Genomic DNA, 18960 nt, shown 5'->3' with positions numbered 1-18960 from the left:
CATGGGACTGCAAAACCACTGCAGGACACCACCCTAAAAGTCTACCATGGCATCTGTGCCCAAAAAAATCCAAGTGAGATGCTGACTGGTTCCACCTTGTGCAAATTTCATTCCAAGTGCCAGCTGAAAACTGAGCCTCCACCTCCAAATAACACTTGTGTGAGACCACAAGTCGGGCAGCAGCTGCAAGGCAAGAACTGTTACCCTCTATTAAATGCAGAAATAAATCCTTTTCAAATTCCTTTGCCTTATTACCACTTGTGTACAAAACCATGTCTGACTTTGATGCAAGTTTAGCTTTAAGTCAAATATACTTATTGCAAAACAGTTTTGATCTCAAGATATGAGGAAAATCCAGGTGAACACCAGCATACTGTGGAAGCATGTTATGAATTTGCTTTAAGTGGGGTTACATACTCTAGTGGAAATGCATCCTCCTCCTGGCAGTTTTGAAATCCTTGTCATGTCACGCTCGAACATGATGCAAATTTTTGCATCATGTTCAAAGTTTAAAACAAAACTGAAGCTTTGCTGAAAATAGAACTTTCTGAGCCCAATGATGGCAGCTCAGCACAGGTTTTCAAAATCCTTGTTTTGAGTTCTTTGCCATATTTAAGGGAAAATATTGCGTCTTGACTCTCCGAAGTAGGAATGAGATGTAAACTTTGAGATCTAACCGTTGCAAAGTATCCTATTCAACTTACAAGGGTATAAGAACTGGTGGGTTTCCTGTATACAAGCTTTTGGGAAATGGTTTGATTAAGTGTTGTGGTGTATTGTGACCAGGTGCAGCATCATGTGTTGGAAGTTGCCCCTGAATTGGGTTTACACCAGAATTCAGTAAATGGTTAGTATTGGTAACTATAGCAATTTCAAACTAAAGATAAATTTTAAAAAGATTTCAAGGGCCATATCTGTCTAGTAGGGCACACTAGTCCCTGGCTCAAAATGGAGGCAGTTGGGGTTTGTCCAAATGGAATCTAGATCCTAAATGGTGTGCAGGGAGAAAAACATTTTTAGACTTTCAGCCCACCTTTAAACCTCCAAGGGGGGGGGGGGGGGGAATTGCAAGTATTCCAGTTATTTCTCTTTTTGAAATGGGGCAAATTTTGTGCATTTCAAATATTGCTTAAAAGTTTTGACTCATAATTCATGCCCTGCTCGCTCTAAACAGAAACCCCTTTTTTTTTTTTTTTTTTTTTTTTTTTTATCAGTCGAGCACCTCTAATTATTCAGCAGGAATGAGAACTTTGATTTTGAGTATTTTTGTTTTCACCTCATTCAAAAGCACATCTTTGTGCTGAACTAAATCTAGTAATGCTTATGCCTCCTCTCAGGCAGGCATATCATCTTCCCCATAAAGTTCCCTGGCCATCAAAGAAAACAGCTGACATTAAAAAGTTTGAGAGATCAGTTACTCTGCAGCTTTACAGTCAACATGCAGTCTGATTACCTGTTCAGTGTGAAATCACTATCTGAAAGAGCCAAACTTCTGACAAGCAGTTCTTCATCATTATTGTTCCAGAGTTGCACCCACTAAGTTCTGTTTGCTGTGCAAGTCTGTACATTTCTAAACGAAGGACTGCTTGGAGGCAAATGCAAGTAAACATACTCTGGATTTTTCAATCAGAAGAAAAGCTAGTGTCCAAGGAACAATAACAAAAGCATGTGCTAATATAGTGTACCATTGTGTGGGTACTGGAAATTAAAGAAAATATGACATTGATTGATTACCAGTGGCCGACATTGTTCATTCACCACACGATGACACAAGTAGAGATGGGATTTATGGCTCTTTGAAGGGAGTCGGATCTTGAGGAGCCGTTCCTTTCAAAGAGCCATTCAAAAGACTGGCTCATTCTCACAATATCTTACAAAATTTCACAATATGTAAGAATGACAAACAATCTGTACCTATATTAAAAACTGCTACACAAGATTAAAAAGTTATAGGAAAAATATAGATAAAAAGGGATAAACCTGAGCAGTCAGTGCAAATTCTAGTAAATATTTTGGATAGAACTCACAGTATTTGTTTCCAAACAAAACTCTCTGCCCATAGATGCTTCACATGAATGGAGCGTGTTGGACATCAGACTTCTGTTATGTCACAAATGTTATTTATTTTATTTTCATTTGACTCAACTTTACTACTTCTTATTTACTTATTTATTCATTTATTCATTCAGTCTTTTTTACCTGGAAAGGGGGGAGGGGGGTTGGGCTTGGCGTGTGTGCGTGTGACTGTGTGAAAGATTTCATTGAGTGTTTTTATTCTTATTCTTATTTTACTTTGATGTATGTAAAGGCTTGTTTTATTGAACAATGAGATATGAACTGAGATATGCATAAATGGTTTTAATCATGTAAAGAACTCTGTGTTGCCTTTGGCATGAAAAGCACTTTATAAATAAAGTTTGATTTGATTTGATTTGATGAAGGCAGTGTCAAAAATTTGTATATAAAAAGAATGACTCACAAATGAACGACTCACAGCTGTGAATCGGTTCCCATCGTTCATTTAAAAGAGTCGTTTAAAAGAATCGATTCGTTCATGAACGTCACATCTCTAGACACAAGGACAAAGGAATCAGTCGGTGGAGAAAGAGAGAGGAACAACAGCATCACTTGCTGCTCATGGTGAGAACAGTGAACATTTAAAAGACCTTTACACTCAGCTTGAAGATGCAGTTGTTATATGTCTTTTTCTTCTTTTTTCATGATAGTTTTAATGTGTGGGTCAGAATATTAAAATATTTTGTCTCTTGTTTCCAGAGTCACTGTCACATTTTCTACAAGGAAATACTATTAATACACAATAAGTTAGGCGTAGATTGAAAACAATAAATCAACAAAGCCAGACTTTAGTTTAAGTTAAGGTGCCACAACTGAAGATTTTTGCACTCTGGCTCCTCCTAACGAAGACTTCTTCAGCATTCGTCTGGCATCCTGTCTCTACTGTATTTTCATTTTCTCAATAAAAAGAAAAAAAAAAAAAATAGAATTTTGAACCAGAATCAACCTCAGCAGTTTTCTGCACTTTTTAAACAGTGTGGGATTTAAATTCAAATCCAGAAGCACAAGTCTTTCAAGCCTATTACCATTTGACATTTCCAATCAAACAAATGAATGAGTGATGCTAGTTATGGTTACATCAAATTAAATATCAGCATTAAGTAAAATTTGCCAGTTTTGTTTTATCTTCCTAAATGTTTTGTGATTTTCTGTTATGCAGGACAAATACAGAAAACTATTTGAATGTTGTTCCCTCCATTTCACCATTGCACCAGCTGCAAACTTTGTTATGCGTGTGGAGTATTGCAGACACGCTATTTGAGGGCTAACTATGCTCAACGGTCCACTCGCCCTACACACTACAGGGTTTGGGATGATCCTTAATGGTGGAGCCTCTGCGAGAATGCGCAAATAGTTTCGTATTTAGTTTGTAGTGGCAGTGTGTAAGGAGCAGTTTGAGATTTAACCCATGGACAGCTTCTTCCTGCAGGCTGCAACTCAAGGCTACACTCATACTATCACATTCCTTCAGTGGCAAGACAAGACTTCACCAAAAAAAATAAATAAATAAATAAATGTAACAGTAATTTTGCATCAGCATCCTTTTGTCAGGGTTAAAAATCAAAATGACTTAGTTAATGGTAGAAATCAATCAAAGTTGGGGCTTAAAAATCTACATTTTACAACAGGGGTGTCCAGCTCCGGTCCTCAATAACCACAATCCTGCAGGTTTTCAATGTTTTCCTGCTTTAACACACCCGACTCAAATAAATGATTTGTTGTGCAGAATTTCATAGGCCGTTGGATCCATTTAATTTGAGTTGGGTGTGTTGGAGCAGGGTCACAAGGAAAATCTGCAGAACTGTGACCCCCATTGACATATTTTGGAGACACTTGCTTTACAAGACCATCACTTTCATGGAGACCAGAGTTCCTTAAGGCTCTGCATGCTGTAGGGCTGTCTTGGCTGACACGCCTCTGCAGCATCACATGGACATCGGGGATGGTTCCCCTGGACTGGCAGACTGGGCTGGTGGTCCCCCTCTTTAAAAAGGAGCACCAGAGGGTGTGCTCCAACTGCAGGGGGATCACACTCCTCAGCCTCCCCAGTAAGGCCTATTCAGGGATGCTAGAGAGGAGGGTCTGTCGGATAGTCGAACCTCGGATTGAGGAGGAGCAGTGTGGTTTTCGTCCTGGTCGTGGAACAGTGGACCAGCTTTAGACCCTCTTCAGGGTCTTTGAGGGGCCATGAGAGTTTGTCCAACCAATCTACATGTGCTTTGTGGACTTTGAGAAGGCATTCAACTGTGTCCCCTGGGGACTCCTGTGGGGGTACTCTGAGAGTACGGAGTGCCGGACCCGCTTGTACGAGCTGTCTGGTCCTTGTACGACCGGTGTCAGAGCCTGGTCCACATTGCCGGCAGTAAATCTGAATCGTTTCCAATTCCAAGTGGAGGAGTTCACGTATCTCTGGGTCTTGTTCACGAGTGAGGGAAGGATAGAGCGGGAGATTGACAGGCAGATCGGTGTGGCATCTGCAGTGATGCGGACTCTGCATCGGTCTGTTGTGGTGAAGAAGGAGCTGAGCCAAAAGTCAAAGCTCTCAATTTACCAGTCAATCTACGTTTCTACCCTCACCTATGGTCACGAGCTGTGGGTAGTGACCGAAAGAACAAGATCGCAAATACAAGAGGCCGAAATGAGTTTTCTCCGCAGGGTGGCCGGGCTTTCCCTTAGAGATAGGGTGAGAAGCTCGGTGATCCAGAAGGGGCTCAGAGTAGAGTCGCTGCTCCTCCGCATCGAGAGGAGCCAGATGAGGTGGCTCGGGCATCTGGTCAGGATGCCTCCTGGACTCCCTGGTGAGGTGTTCCGTGCATGTCCACCGGAAAGAGGCCCCGGGGAAGACCCAGGACACGTTGGACGGACTACATCTCTCGGCTGGCCTGGGAACGCCTCGGGATCCCTCCAGAAGAGCTAGCGAATGTGGCCGGGGAGAGGGAAGTCTGGGTTTCCCTGCTTAGGCAGCTGCCCCCGCAACCCCACTCCGGATAAGCGGCAGAAAATGGATGGATAGATGGATATGGTATATGTTTGTATTTATGATAAGTCCATATACTGTGACACATTCTTATTGGATCTTGTAAGTCCCCTTATCATGTGAGTGGATATTGTGCTTTAGAGGATATTCCCCTACTGGCCACATGAAATGAGCTTAAAAGTGGGGTTTTAGATTTATGTCCACATCTTTACACAGTATAAAGATTTGAGGCTCAAATCTTAGCCTTTCCTGTTTGGAATCTCTTTCCTGTTGCTGAGTGTGTTTTTCTAATGATTCCTGTCACATAAAAGTCTGTCATGCATTTGACCTTGAAGTATATGTATTCGTGCATGGTTGACTGTCTCTTTGGAGTCAGTTTGATTAGACATGATTAGATAAAGTTCATATCAGGTGTCAAGCTAACTTTATCAGAGCAAATACTAAGCCATAAGTCTGAAAGAAAGGCCTGCAGTGAACAGACAGGAATGTCAAGAAGCAGATCTGGAATAAGTTGCAAGAAATGATTTATTGCATCAAATTCTTACGAAAACACTATTTCCTCCATAATTTTTAAATGGAGGAAATTTAGATAAACCTTGGTCACTATTTACCAAAGCTGCAACAAAACATCACAAAGAAAACCTTCCACTGATCTGGGGCCTCCAGGATCCTAAACTCACACTCCGGAAAAATCCACTCCTTCCTTCTTTTCCCCTCCCGAGCCATCATGGAAATGATATGATGAATGTTTGTTATAGGGGTTCAACTGACCTTTCACAGACACCATGTGGGTGTGGCAAGGTGCTCCCTCATATGCGCCCCCTTTAGAGTTGATTCGAAAACAGGCGTGGGACGTACGTGCACACGCTTTTATAAATCTGAAAGTTTTTGCTGCATTTCCTTTTTCCCTGCGGATTTAGGTTATACCACATGAATCATTGTAACTGTGACAGTGTAACATGGATGAAATTTCTTAGGCTCCCATACCCCTCCCCTTTGAACAATTCACCTGTAGGAGAGGTGGTTGCCACCATCATTCGATTACTTCTTTATTCTAATCCATCCTATTCCTTCTTATAATTTGTGTGAATTTTAATTTCCATCATCAAAACAGCTTGTGTTTTTATCTGATGATGTGACGATCGTGTTGTTTGTGAAATGATATTTCAGGATTCATTGTTTCTAGCTTAAATTAAAAAATATTTAAGGTGATTTTTGTTTTTCTTTGTTAACCCCAGCAAATTAATGCAGTCTGTTTCTCCAAGAAATCTTGCTGCAAACCAGCAAAACACAGAAACTCAACAGCATGAACTGGGATCTGTGACGTTCAAGTTTGACAATAAATGGGAAGAGAGAGATCCAAATGTGACAAGAAATCAGAGAATCTGTGCAATCAAACGTTGCTCTAATTTTACAGGGATCACATTCTGAGGCATGAATGGAAATGGCTACAATGTGTAGAAATGTATGGGATTGATAGATTTTCTTTATGAATGCAGCACAAGAGAGCACATTGATTTCACCATGCATGACTCCTGCTCATCTGAGAGGCCTGAGATTAGTGCTTTATGGACATTTGTTCTGTCACACAGGAAGCCAGTAAAATGATTTAAAAGCAGGATAAATGTGCTTCACTTTCTTAGAGTTAATGAAGACCATGGCAGCAGCATTTTGGACAAGTTGCAACTTTTTCTGATTTTTCCCTGAGGACACCATTACATAAGTCAAGTTTTTAGAAAATAAACAATTAAGTTAATGTATCATAAAATGAGTCCATAACTCCAGCAGTATTTGTGGCTTATTATTTGATCTTATTGTTGATTGTTGACCTAATGTTTATACTCTTTCTAAATTAATTTAGGTAATCCTAAGCTTTGGGAAATCCCTCTGTTTTATTCTTGATTTTCAGCCTCATGATGGCTTATCTGACTTTCAGTTGCACAATTCTATCATCCTGTTAAAAACACTAAAGGTAATGAAAAGCGCAACTCTGTTATACCTGCAAAATAATAAATAAAACACTGTAAAACCAAATTAGAGGACTGAAAAAAGTCTTCAAATCTGTCTGAATAAATGTGGAGCATAACTTTCATTCACACATAAATCAGTGAATTCCAAATTTAGATTGATGAAGCAGGTAGGGGTAAATAAAAGGAAATGTGTCTTCATTCCACAAAGTATGAAGGGAACTGCATATTTAAGTGCTCTCCTGCCCCCTGCTGGATTCTACATCCTTCTTCCTCCAACATGCAGAAATGTGTGACACTTTAGGATTTCTCTGTATAATATGTGCTGTCTTTGTATATTTTCTTTAATCTCTTAAAATACTGCACATTTCATCTAAAACTGTTGTTTTATGGATAAAAGACTAGTTGTGGACCAACTGTTTTACTGGACTACTTTTATTGGACCTTTGATGATGTAACAGGATCGTTTTTGTTGCAGTATTTGCTGCTGGAGTGCAGAATGGTTTAAAAGATTAACTGCTTTTTTCAACTGGTCTGAAATAAGTTCTGACAGTTATGATTGTAATCTTCAGTGGTAGCTATACATCAATCAAATCACAAGAATATTAGCTTTCCAATGGTATATTGTAAGGGAGGCTGAGTAAAATACATATTTATTTGTCATACATTACCCACAGGATGTACCAATGGATTAAATTAGAGACACATGGTTTCATAATGTTCACCATTCACTCCTTCACGACTCCTTATCTGCCCCTTTTCTGCCCATGAGACATTTTTTCCTGCACTGATCGTTTTGTTCTCTTGTTCCTATAATCCAACTTTGGGTTTCTGGACTGTCATCTGCAACAGAATAATAAAACAGCTCTGCCAAAAATGAGAGTTTTATTAAGCCTCTGTACGCCCCCCACCCCCACCCCCCACCCCCCCCTTTTTTTTTTTATTAACATCATTCACCGTTGGGTGTTACAAAGATCAAAGCAGGTGGCAGGACACACTATAACACTACGACTCATTAATATACATGAGAAGGACAAGCAAGATAAAAGGACTAGTCCGTGTAATGCTGTCTGATCTACCATAGCTGCCAACTTCGAGCTCAAAGATAGAAATAAAATCATCTTAAACTGAAAACATAGGGATAAAAGTGGGATTTATTAATGATCTGTGGACAATGCATTGTTTATTATATTTTGTTTATCTGAGAACTTAAACAAAGAAGGGGGAAAGGTTTTCAATATGTTTTACCTGATTATCTTTAACATTCCTGTTTATTTCAAAGTAGAGTTGAAGAACATTTTTTATTATTTTGATTGGCTGAGAATTAATAGGCAATTTAAGTTTTGTCCAGTAGAAATGTTTTTATTCTGATCAAAAGCATGCACAATTGTGGTTTATGCCACTAGAAATGCTCAACAACATGACTAAAATGTTAGTCATTCATGTAATCAGATTCCTGATCTATGAGCAATGAGAATAAATGAGGCTAAACAGTCCTTTTACAGTCAATATAAATACAAGCAATGCAAGTTGTCTTAAAAATAGCCGCATGTTAAGTCTTTCTAAGAGTTAAGTTGTAAATCATTCTCAGGTAATTTTTATTAAAAATAAAAAAGGAGTATACAAAGTCTTCATCTTTGGACACTTTGTTAAAGTTAACAGGCATGGTTGAAGGAAGAAAGTGGCTGAACAGACAAGTAGCAGCAGCTGATGAGCTAGCACAACTTTAATTACTTGTTTAACAGGAGCAAATACCAAAAAACACTGCTGCGGCAGGAAATCTACATGAGTAAATTAATCCAAAGAACAAGCAAGACAAGGCAGAGAAAACATGGAAAATGATAATGATCAGGCAAAGTACAAAGGGACCCATATTTATCAAGGGAGAGAATAACAAAGAGCAGGTGTGATGATTGGAAACAGAAGCCAGACTACTAACTAAAACGGGAAGTGAAGTAAACAATAGAGCAAACATCCTAAGAAGGTGGTTGCTTGGTCTGAATAGTAAAGTAAAAGGAGACACTTCATCTTTCTCCAGCATGAACATTTTTTCCAAAAACTGGATAATAGTGAAGATATAAGCTTTCTAAAAAATAAATGGGACTAGTCCCAGCACAGACTAAATGATCTGCATAAGTAATAAAAAACAGGCAGTTAACAGGACAATGCTCTGCTGTGATGGGGCCTTTTATTTAGGTGATAAAATTCCAACAGTCACATTTACCCTCACTGAGAACAGACCAGAATTCACATAAAGGCCAATTGCAACATGAGTTCACTTGTGTGTGAGACAGCGTTTGTATGTGGCTGTGTGTTTCTGTCTTGATGGCTTCTGTTTGCTGCCTCATTAAAATATTAGATTGATAACACCTGAGAGCATCACAGGTAGGAAAGACATAAAGACATATGTCGTTAGCTGAAATAACACAGAGGTTGTTTTTCTGGATCCAACGTGTGACAGGGCAGCTCTGCACTTGTGGCTGGAAAGGTTGAGAGGACTCTGAGTGCAGCTGCAGCCGTCATGGCTGCTGGGCTCCTGATTACAAGGTAGCAAATTCAAACTTGAAACTGACCTGTTTTTATTGGGAAGTTGATTGAGTTCATGGTGGTCTCAATCAACATTTGATCTAAACTTTTCTTCTAATCCCTTCACAGGATGCTGCTGGTCTACTTGCTGTTTGAACTTTACTATGCCTCAGCCTTTCCAACAGGTAAACCTGACTTGCACTTTTGATGTGTTCAGAATTAGTCAAATGTTGTTCAGCACTTTAACCTTATGTTGAAATAACCATACAGAATGCTTAATCATGTAAGTAGCTAAATATAATCAGTCTTTCATCTTCAAAGGTGATAACAGGCCCTTTTTCCAAAGCAAACATTTTGACTTGAAATGAACGAGCTCGGGTGTATTAATGAAGGCAGCGGTCCTCTTATGCATGTGTGCATGTTGGCTGCAGAACACCAGCAAAATGTTTTCTTTAAGTGGAAAGCAGCCCTCCATTTACATACCTGTGCTTGTCCCAATTTAAAATGAAAGTGTCTGCTGTGAGGGGAGGGGAGGGGGGGCATATTTTGGTTATTAGGGGGACAGTTAAAAAAAAAAAAAAAAAAAAAAAAAAAGTGTGTGTGTGTGTGTGTAAGGTTAGCAACCCAATTTTTTTTTTTTTTTTTTTTTTTTTAAATCAAACTGACCTTAAACCTTTTAAGGCCTGATGGCTCTGAGTAGTTGGTTAAATATGTTATCTATGGTATAAATGGAACATACAACTTCAAGATATTTTTTTTTTTTTTTTTTTTTTTTTTTTTTTTTTTTTTTTTTTTTTTTTTTTTTTTTTTAAGTGAATTGTGAGTTGATTATCTGTTCTCTGAGCCAATCTAGGATACCCTGATGCATGGAAGGATGGAAAACAACCAGATGGGAAGAACTACAAGACTAATCTCTCCCTTTACAATGTTCGGACTCTAAGACAGCCCAGCAGAAATCTGGAGGCTAACAATCAGGTCAAAACTTGGCAAAAACCCAGAGGAATCCTGGAGGACGTGAGCTATACCCAGGTACACAAAACTTTGACCCCTTATCAGCCAAAGGAGATGTCCCCACATAAGCCTCCACCACAGACGAACTATCTATCAGTTGATCAGGGAGGTTTTGAGATTACTTTGGATGTTCCCATCACTAATCTTCTGGGCCAAAACAAAATAAGCGATTCAAAAACTAAAGGCTCTGATCATGGAAAGTATGGTGCTGCCCCACAACCTTACAAGCAAAGCAATGTTCGGATCCAAAGCAGTGTGAACATTCCAGGTTCTGCTATTCTTGGGAATGCAAATCTTAAACCAGAAAGTGATCTTGTTCATCAGGCAAAATGGACAGGTTCAACTCCTTCTGCCTTAAAATGGCCACTTCTGAATCTGGGCGATATATTGCCTGAAAAACCAGACCACCATATTGACTTGAAATGGCCCATCTTAAATCCTGCTCCTGGACAGCAAATAAAACAGACCTATAAGCCCACACACACACAACCTACTGATGGCAAAGGGACTTCTTCATCCTGGCACTCAAGCCAGGCCAAACAGAGCTGGGAATCTCAAAAGCCAGGTGTGGACAAACCTCCATCCCTGACAATCCCCAAATATCCTGAACAACCAGTTGTGTACAGTTCTTACAGCTTGCCAAGAAAAAACTATGGTAAAGATCATACTGTCCAACGGGGCCCAACAAAACTGCATATTTCTCAGTCTCCATTGCAATACAACAGAGTTCCAAACAAAGGCTCTGACTTGTATAGTGATGGACACTATGCTGCCCACCCTCCCATTTCCAAACCAAGCAAAGTATACATCCAAAGTCGTTTTACAGTTCCTGATTCTGAACTTTCAATCAAAGGTTCCACAAAACACGCAAATGAAGGAAAAAAGTACAGAGAAACTTCCGAGCCAACCTTCCAGTTCAGCTTGTCCGTCCCACATCCAAGTAAACCTGCAGATGTTACCTTGCACCGTAACGGTCACTTGACAGATGTTAAGTACAAAAGCACTGCTTCTAGTGGGGGTTTCACAGTGCCAGCACATTCACAGTCAAGTCCTACTGAGAGTGGATCGAAATGGCCCTTAAAGCCTTATATTGGACACCAACAAACTCACTGGATGACCTCTAAATCTGTCTCAAAATATCCTGAACATGGTGATCTTTCCAGTGGCCACCCAAGTCTTCCAAGGAAAGATTATTATGATGATAACCAAACTATTAGACCTAACCCATCTAAAAGTGTTTCCAGTTCATATGACAAAGCTCAGGCGAAGCCATATGGTAACGGCCATGTTCAAGGGCTCTCAAGACATTTGATTGACTCTTTACTTACTTTTGCTTCTAAACAGGATCACAACCAACTTGTTCCATCTGAACACATACAGAATGAAGACAGACTGCATCACTACAGTTCACATGACTTTATCACAGCACTCTCGCAACTGGGAAGTTGCTACCACTAATGAAGCAGAAGTACAAAAGAAACTTATCTCTCATCCTTGCATGTATGTTGGAAAGAAGCATCTCAAACTTAATGCACCCGAACCTTTGCCAAACTTCCATGCTCTGTCAACACATCAAATCAAGTTCCTTTCACAGGATTCAGGTGAACATGAATCTAAAATTCCAACAGACCTCAAGCAAAATTTTTACCTCTGGTTTCAGTCTAACACTCTCATTACAAACGAACCTCAGTCTTCTGTAAAAATGCCTTGCATGTTGCTGCAAATGACTGTCCACATATGCTGGAAAGACTAAGGCAAACTCGTCGCTCAAGAACAGGCTAATTCTCCTTATGTAGGCATTTGATGTCGCCTTCCAACAAAAAGGACTTGTCTCAATCAAGCTCCCATCCCATGCAAAATCACACTGGTTTCAGGAAATGGGTCAGTTAAACATGCCTACAGCAGCCCATAAATTACAAGCAACGTATGTGACCTAAATTAAGTTCTTGTCACAATGTTGTCAGATCAACAGGCACAACTGAATTGCTGGATTATGACGTTTTACTTAAACTGTTTAGTCTGTTCCTGTGTAACAAGTTTGTAACCCATGCCAGGTGTCTCCAAATCTAACGGCAGCCAAAATGATGCATGCTTTGCTGGTAACAACGGACCTGCCAACAAGGTTTTTCTAATGTTCACTTTTTGATGTGTCCATTATTCAACGGACCAATGCATCACATTTGCCTGTCCAACTCTCTGCTTCATTATTCACCCCTGTTTTGGTACACAGGAGGTATTTCATATCCCTGCCAACCTATGTTCTGTTATCCTCCTGTATTTGGCATCACTGGATTGGATCTGTACATCAAAATGCCCAATACTCAACTGCCAAAAGCATCACTTGGGACCTAAAACACAATCAAGTCTGGTGCTTATTCAAGAGAAATCCATGGTCTATCGGAGGTCTAAATTTTATTTTTGGTTCAGTCGTTGCTTGGTCATGTCAGCATGTGCACCAGCTTTTAGCCTCTTCAGGGTTGATCAGCAGTAGAGCAGGATGCAGGTGAGTTATTACAGTCCCCTTTTATAACATGTGTGTGGTTTTTAATTAGAAATTGCAACTGGTTATAATGCTGTAATTTCTCTCTTGCAGGCTAAGCAGTTGAAACTGAAGCAGTGCATGAAGCATTACCTGTCTGCTTATCCCAATAAAATTTCAAAGCTCCTTTCTGACTTAATTCTTTAGACTTGCTGTAACCTAAATTTACTTTTTTTTTTTTTTTTTTTTTTTTATTATTGTTAGCAGTGAAATCCAAAAGGTGTTGGCTGGTACTCAATGTTCTGGTTTATATTGGCACTGTAAATCTGACAGTTTGTGCTGAGGATGGGATTTCTTCCTCCTAGTGACATCACCCTTTAAATTTAACAGTGTGCCTGTGAGACTTGTGCACTGTCTATGCTGCTCAGTCCTGAATGTCTTAGGGGGGGTAAGGTTTGTAATAGTGATGGGATTTAAGAAAGCTGGATCATTACTATTTTCATTCAAAAAGTGGTTCAAAAGGCCTTTTTGTTTTATTTTAAAAATTCAATTTTATTCAGGGGTAACAAATGAAGACAATCACTGGTACCAATTATAAGGAAAGATTTGAATCAGAATGAATCTTGCCACATTTATTTATTTATATATATATATATATATATATATATATATATATATATTTTATATATATATATATATATATTTTTTATATATATATATATATATATATATATATATATATATCTGTTGTAATTCTAAAATACTGGTCATAATTTCATTGGTCTTGTTTGCATTATAACTATTTCACATGTCCCCATGCTTTTGACAGCAATCACTATTTTGGATATTCCCTCAAAGAATTTTGTGGCACAACAAAAACTAAGCAGGCTACAAGTGACTTCCATACAAAACTATTTCATTCTAAAAAAAATTTCTCACAAACATTTTAATAAAGGAAAAAATTATATAGCACATATAAAAAATTTAAACAAATACAATAAATCTTAGTAACATCAGTACAAATTTTAATGTTTTGGATGGAACTCGAAGTAATTGTTTCTGGACAATCGCTGCCCATAGATGCATTCATGTAATGGAGTGTTGGCCATCAGACTTCCCTGATGGCACACACGTATCACATGAAGGAAGGCAGTGTAGATAAAAGACCGGCTCACAACTGCAACTCAGTTCTCATCGTTCATTAAAAGAATCAATTAATTCATGAACATTACAGCTCATGGTTTCCAATTCAAAATGTAACAAAAACATTGGCAGACAGCAGTGGATCAGTTTAATTAGCAAGAAAGTACGTTAGCAATAAATCATGCACTTAAGTAGCATTAGTTGGTAAAATGAAAGGTAAAGTAATAAAATGCAGCTGATATGTGTTGTGCAGAGTCCCCAGAAATCACCACAATTCTGCAAAAACTAGTTTAGCTGCTGGAGGTGGAGCTTAATATTATAATAAAACAAAACTCCTGAAGAAACTGGACCTGAAAATCTAGAAACTAACTAGTTTTTTGTAAGTTTAACAAACTGTATAACTTATGTAGCTGAAACTTGAGTGGACTGGAGGGTTTAAAATGTCCTCTGATATCAATCAGTTATCCAGACTAAACATATCAGCATAAATAATAAAAAAAATGTTCAGCAATCTTTTATATAATTTGCTGTCAGTGACTTTAATCATTGATGATGATCACAATGAAATGATATAACTGAACAATAGTTTGTGAGCCTGGTTATTTAATTTTATTGCTGCATAATCAATAAAGAGCAAAGAACATCAGACTGGATATAAATGTGGATTAGTGCATTTTAAAACTACACAGTCACTTCTGATGAGAGTTACTCCTGACTGGGAGTGGTAAACATTAACTAAGCCAGACTGGTTTAGGTCATGCCTGGAGACAGCATGACCAGTATGACTTTGTTGGATTCTGTAAAAGTAAAAAGGTATAAAATGTTATACATTACATGCAAAACCTCATGCAAAAGTAAAGATATTTATCTTCCCACCTTGTATTTCTGCCTTCTACTGTTTTGTGCAACTGGCCACACATCCTTGACGACTGTCTTGTCAGAAGAAAATGTTGCATTTAATTCATCCTTCTGAAAATGTGGATCTTATATGCATGTTTTCATTTCTGACTAAACAGACTGTAATAAAATACGAAGAGATTTAGATTTTGCTGAACCACACATTATTTAAATCTGAATTTGAGCAAATCAGTCTGTTGCAGCAAAATGTTGACCATGTTGCATGATTTGCCAGCTGCTGAAAGGAAAGAATTTTAGTCAATTAGTGCTGGCCCCCAATTTTTCAGACTGGTGAATTATGAATCAGAGGTTAGAATCATAATTTGCACTTTTTAAAGGCAGTTTAACATAAAATAAAAGTGAAAGATTTTTTTATTTGTATTATATTTGATAATTTGACATTGACTGGTAAATTATGCAGAATGCAAAGGTCGGGGTTGGTAAATATTATCTAAGATATAACTTTTCTGAAAATGTGTTTTCTTTGATTTTTTTTTTTTTTATTATTTATTTTCTCTCCCACTCATTAGACAGGGAATTCTAGTTTCCAGTTCTTATCAAATGTTAAACCAGTGCAAACATTACATGTCAGCATCATACAACTAAGATCTGGATATTCTAAGCTCAGTAAAATTTCTGCTCAGTCCAAACGTGTTTTTATTCTGATTGAAGTGATCAGAAAATCCTGTTTAAAAGTTGGTGTTTTATATTAATTAGTTAATATCTGAACATGATTGTGCACGTAAACATACAAAGTAAATGGTGCCTTGACACCAAAGACCTTAACTGAGCTTAAACTGAACTAGGTGGTGTTTAAACAGCAAAAGAATGTAAAAAGTGTAGCAGTGGAGCCAAGAATCCTGCAGAAGTCTTTGTTGGAGAAGATGTGCTTCAGCTCTCCAGGTCATAAGAGGACCTTCTCCATCCTCTGCTTTATGTCTCAACCAATCTAAAAGAAAAGCAAAGTTTTTTTTATAACAGAAAGGGGGGTTCGGGAGGGGGGTGCTAAAATTTTTTGTTTTAATATACAGCAAGGTACCGAATGTTCCACCACAAAATGAACAACATAAAAGAAGCCTGGTAACCAGGAAAATGTACTATTATAATGCAAAACTTTACTAGGGTAATCATATTTTTATTTTAAGATCATATTTTATGACTACTCTCTGCAGGAGACAGATCGGTACTTACTTCAGATAGTCACATGTGTGAAGTAGAGTTTGTTTGGGTTTTTGACCTCTTGACTGCCTCTGCTCAACTTCTCATTAAACTGCATAATTGATAACACCTGAGAGCTTCCTGCTGGTAGAAAAGCACTTAAGAATTACAGCATAGAAGGTCCCATGTAGTCTGAGTCACCTGTGTTTGTGGTTGGAGCAACTGGTAGGGTTTTAATTTTTTATTGTTTTAGTGCTCTGAATCTACAGACTAGCTTTGCACTTGTAGCTGGAAAGTGTAAGAAGTGCAGCTGCCATGGCTGTATGGTTTCTAATTACAAGGTACCATATTTAAATATGAAAATAAATTGTCTTAATCAAATATAATTACATTTTGGTGTCTACCTATGCTAATCAGGTATTGTGAATGTTTTTGTAAATACTCCACAGACTATTGATTTTCTTGCTGAGTGGCATGAACTATTCAGTTTCCTCAACAGGTAAGCCTTACTTGCATCTTGCACCATGTTAAATTTTTAAGTAAGTCACTGATGCATAGGCCAAGATTTGACTTTTAAGTTGATCCACAGACTTTTAAACTATTTTTTTTATGAAGTTATGTTCAGAAAATATCAAAATGCACTAGGATTTTCTGAAAACTATCTGCAAAATCTTCTGTTAGATGTACAACTTAACTGCTGTGTTCAGTGTCAATTTAAATTTTAGTACCACTTCCTCAGTTTTGAATGAATATTAATTGATTTCAATGTCTTTATGTAACACTATTTTTTTTTTTTTTTTTTTTTTTTTCTTTCCACAGCTGAAACTATAGTGCCTGAAGAAGTTGCCCAAAAAGCTTATCAGTACTTGAATGAAAAACTTCCTCTCTACATCCAACAGAAACAGCCTGAATTTACTCAGCTTTTAGAACATATTGTAAAGAACCCTACTCGGCACCAACCAGCCCCGAGTCCCATTCAGCAACAGCCTCAAGCTTCTGTCAAATTTCTACATGAGTTGCCATCACAAAATGGTCCCCTTTTCAACCCCCAAAGCTATATTCCCCACTTACTGACCCTCGCAAAGCTTAGTTCAGCCATTAAAAACTCTGATTGGGCCAGCGAAGGAAAGGACGGTGCTGATTCTTCTCGCAAGCCAAATAAATTTCACACCCAAGACAAAGTTGGTAGTACTACTTTGTCTGATCATAAAGATATTCCCTTACACTCATATGGAGGAACCCATGATTCCACACCACATTTTCACCTTAGTGTTACTATTCCTGGAGCCTATGGTCATCTAGACAAAGATTCATCTCTCAGACCAGAAAGTTTAAAGCATCCCTCAGATAAGATGGAGCTAGCAAAAGAGACGTCAACTGAACAAAACCAGCCTGTTTTGCTTCATAGACCAGGACACCATCACAGTCAGCTACATACTCATGATCCTATCCTGAGATACCATTATTCACAAGACCACCACCATCAACCGTATGGTCTGGGAGAGCACTGGCCAAACTATCTCTTCCATTATGGTCTTGGACACCACAGTCATGGTCCAGGACACCATGGTACTCCAGACCACAGGCCTCAAACTCCATCACAGTGGCCCAGTGCTCATCATGGTCCAGGACACCATAGTACTCCAGACCACAGGCCTCAAACTCCATCACAGAAGCCCAGCTCTCATCATGGTCCTGGACATTATGGTACTACACACCAGAAGCCTCAAACTCCGCCACAGTGGTCCAGCTCTAATCATGGTCCTGGACACTATGGTACTCCACACCAGAAGCCTCAAACTCCACCACAGTGGCCCAGCTCTCATCATAGTCCTGGACACTATGGTACTACACACCAGAAGCCTCAAACTCCGCCACAGTGGTCCAGCTCTAATCATGGTCCTGGACACTATGGTACTCCACACCAGAAGCCTCAAACTCCGCCACAGTGGCCCAGATCTCATCATGGTCCTGGACACTATGGTACTCCACACCACAAACCTCAAACTCCGCCACAGTGGCCCAGATCTCATCATGGTCCGGGATACTATGTTACTCTGCACCACAATCCTCAATATCAGCCACAGTGGCCCAGATCTCATCATGGACTAGGACATCATGGTACTGTACACCACAAACCTCCGACTCCACCACAGTGGCTCATCTTTCATGCCCCATGACACAATCTTGGTACTGTATACCACAAATATTACAGCGGAGCCGTGTGCCTGATCAAACTAGGTGATATCAATTGCCTCTTTTTTTTTTTTTTTTTTTTTTTTTTTTTTTTTTTTTTTTTTTTTTTTTTTTTTTTTTCTCTTCTTTCTAGTTCTGCATATGCATTGGGACATCTGTGATACCAGAGATTTTATTTGCATTAATAAAGGATTTATATCTATCTGGTGTCTGGTTCCTGACCACTGAAATAACATTTTTCAACATGTACTAATACTGTATATATATTTTTTTTTTTTTAAGTTGGTCATAAAGATGCTAGTAGTATTGAACAGGTTCCAGGCGATGGTGTCAAGTTGGGTCAACTTCTTCAAATGCTAAGGTAAATTCTTTTAGCAAATGTTTAGATTAGAATAATTTAGATGACTTCCAAATGGACTATTTACAGATTTCTGATTGGATAAGATTGTGGTCTCGTACTGTAAAAGAAACCTTTTATTCCCCTCTGTGGCTTTTTGGGTAGAGATGGCACTAAAACTACAGCAAGAATG

The 18960-nt window shown here is 38.6% G+C and overlaps 1 protein-coding gene across 2 annotated transcripts; it reads left to right on the top strand.

The window, feature by feature from the left end:
- The first annotated feature begins 16399 nt into the window (after positions 1-16399).
- Positions 16400-18632, top strand: LOC121648027 (histidine-rich glycoprotein-like). Of its 2 annotated transcripts, XM_041997927.1 has the most exons (4): positions 16400-16575; positions 16684-16733; positions 17054-18424; positions 18564-18632. In XM_041997927.1, exons 1-3 carry the CDS (start codon positions 16550-16552, stop codon positions 18412-18414), a joined length of 1437 nt encoding a protein of 478 aa, XP_041853861.1. In that variant the 5' UTR covers positions 16400-16549; the 3' UTR covers positions 18415-18424; positions 18564-18632. The 2 variants fall into 2 exon arrangements, with proteins under 2 accessions (XP_041853861.1, XP_041853860.1); XM_041997926.1 differs by having other exon boundaries at positions 17054-18632.
- Positions 18633-18960: the final 328 nt, after the last annotated feature.

Source organism: Melanotaenia boesemani, chromosome 10, assembly GCF_017639745.1.
Source record: "Melanotaenia boesemani isolate fMelBoe1 chromosome 10, fMelBoe1.pri, whole genome shotgun sequence".
Classification (NCBI taxonomy): domain Eukaryota; kingdom Metazoa; phylum Chordata; class Actinopteri; order Atheriniformes; family Melanotaeniidae; genus Melanotaenia; species Melanotaenia boesemani.
The sequence above is the reverse complement of the archived record's forward strand: the minus strand, read 5'-3'. Positions and strand labels throughout refer to the sequence as shown.

Bases quoted from the DNA above. Each gene is read 5' to 3' on its own strand.
- LOC121648027 (XM_041997927.1), top strand. From the start codon at position 16,550: ATGGCTGTATGGTTTCTAATTACAAG. The intron at 16,576-16,683 runs GTACCATATTTA...AATACTCCACAG, and splicing joins GTATGGTTTCTAATTACAAG to ACTATTGATTTTCTTGCTGA. The intron at 16,734-17,053 runs GTAAGCCTTACT...TTCTTTCCACAG, and splicing joins CTATTCAGTTTCCTCAACAG to CTGAAACTATAGTGCCTGAA.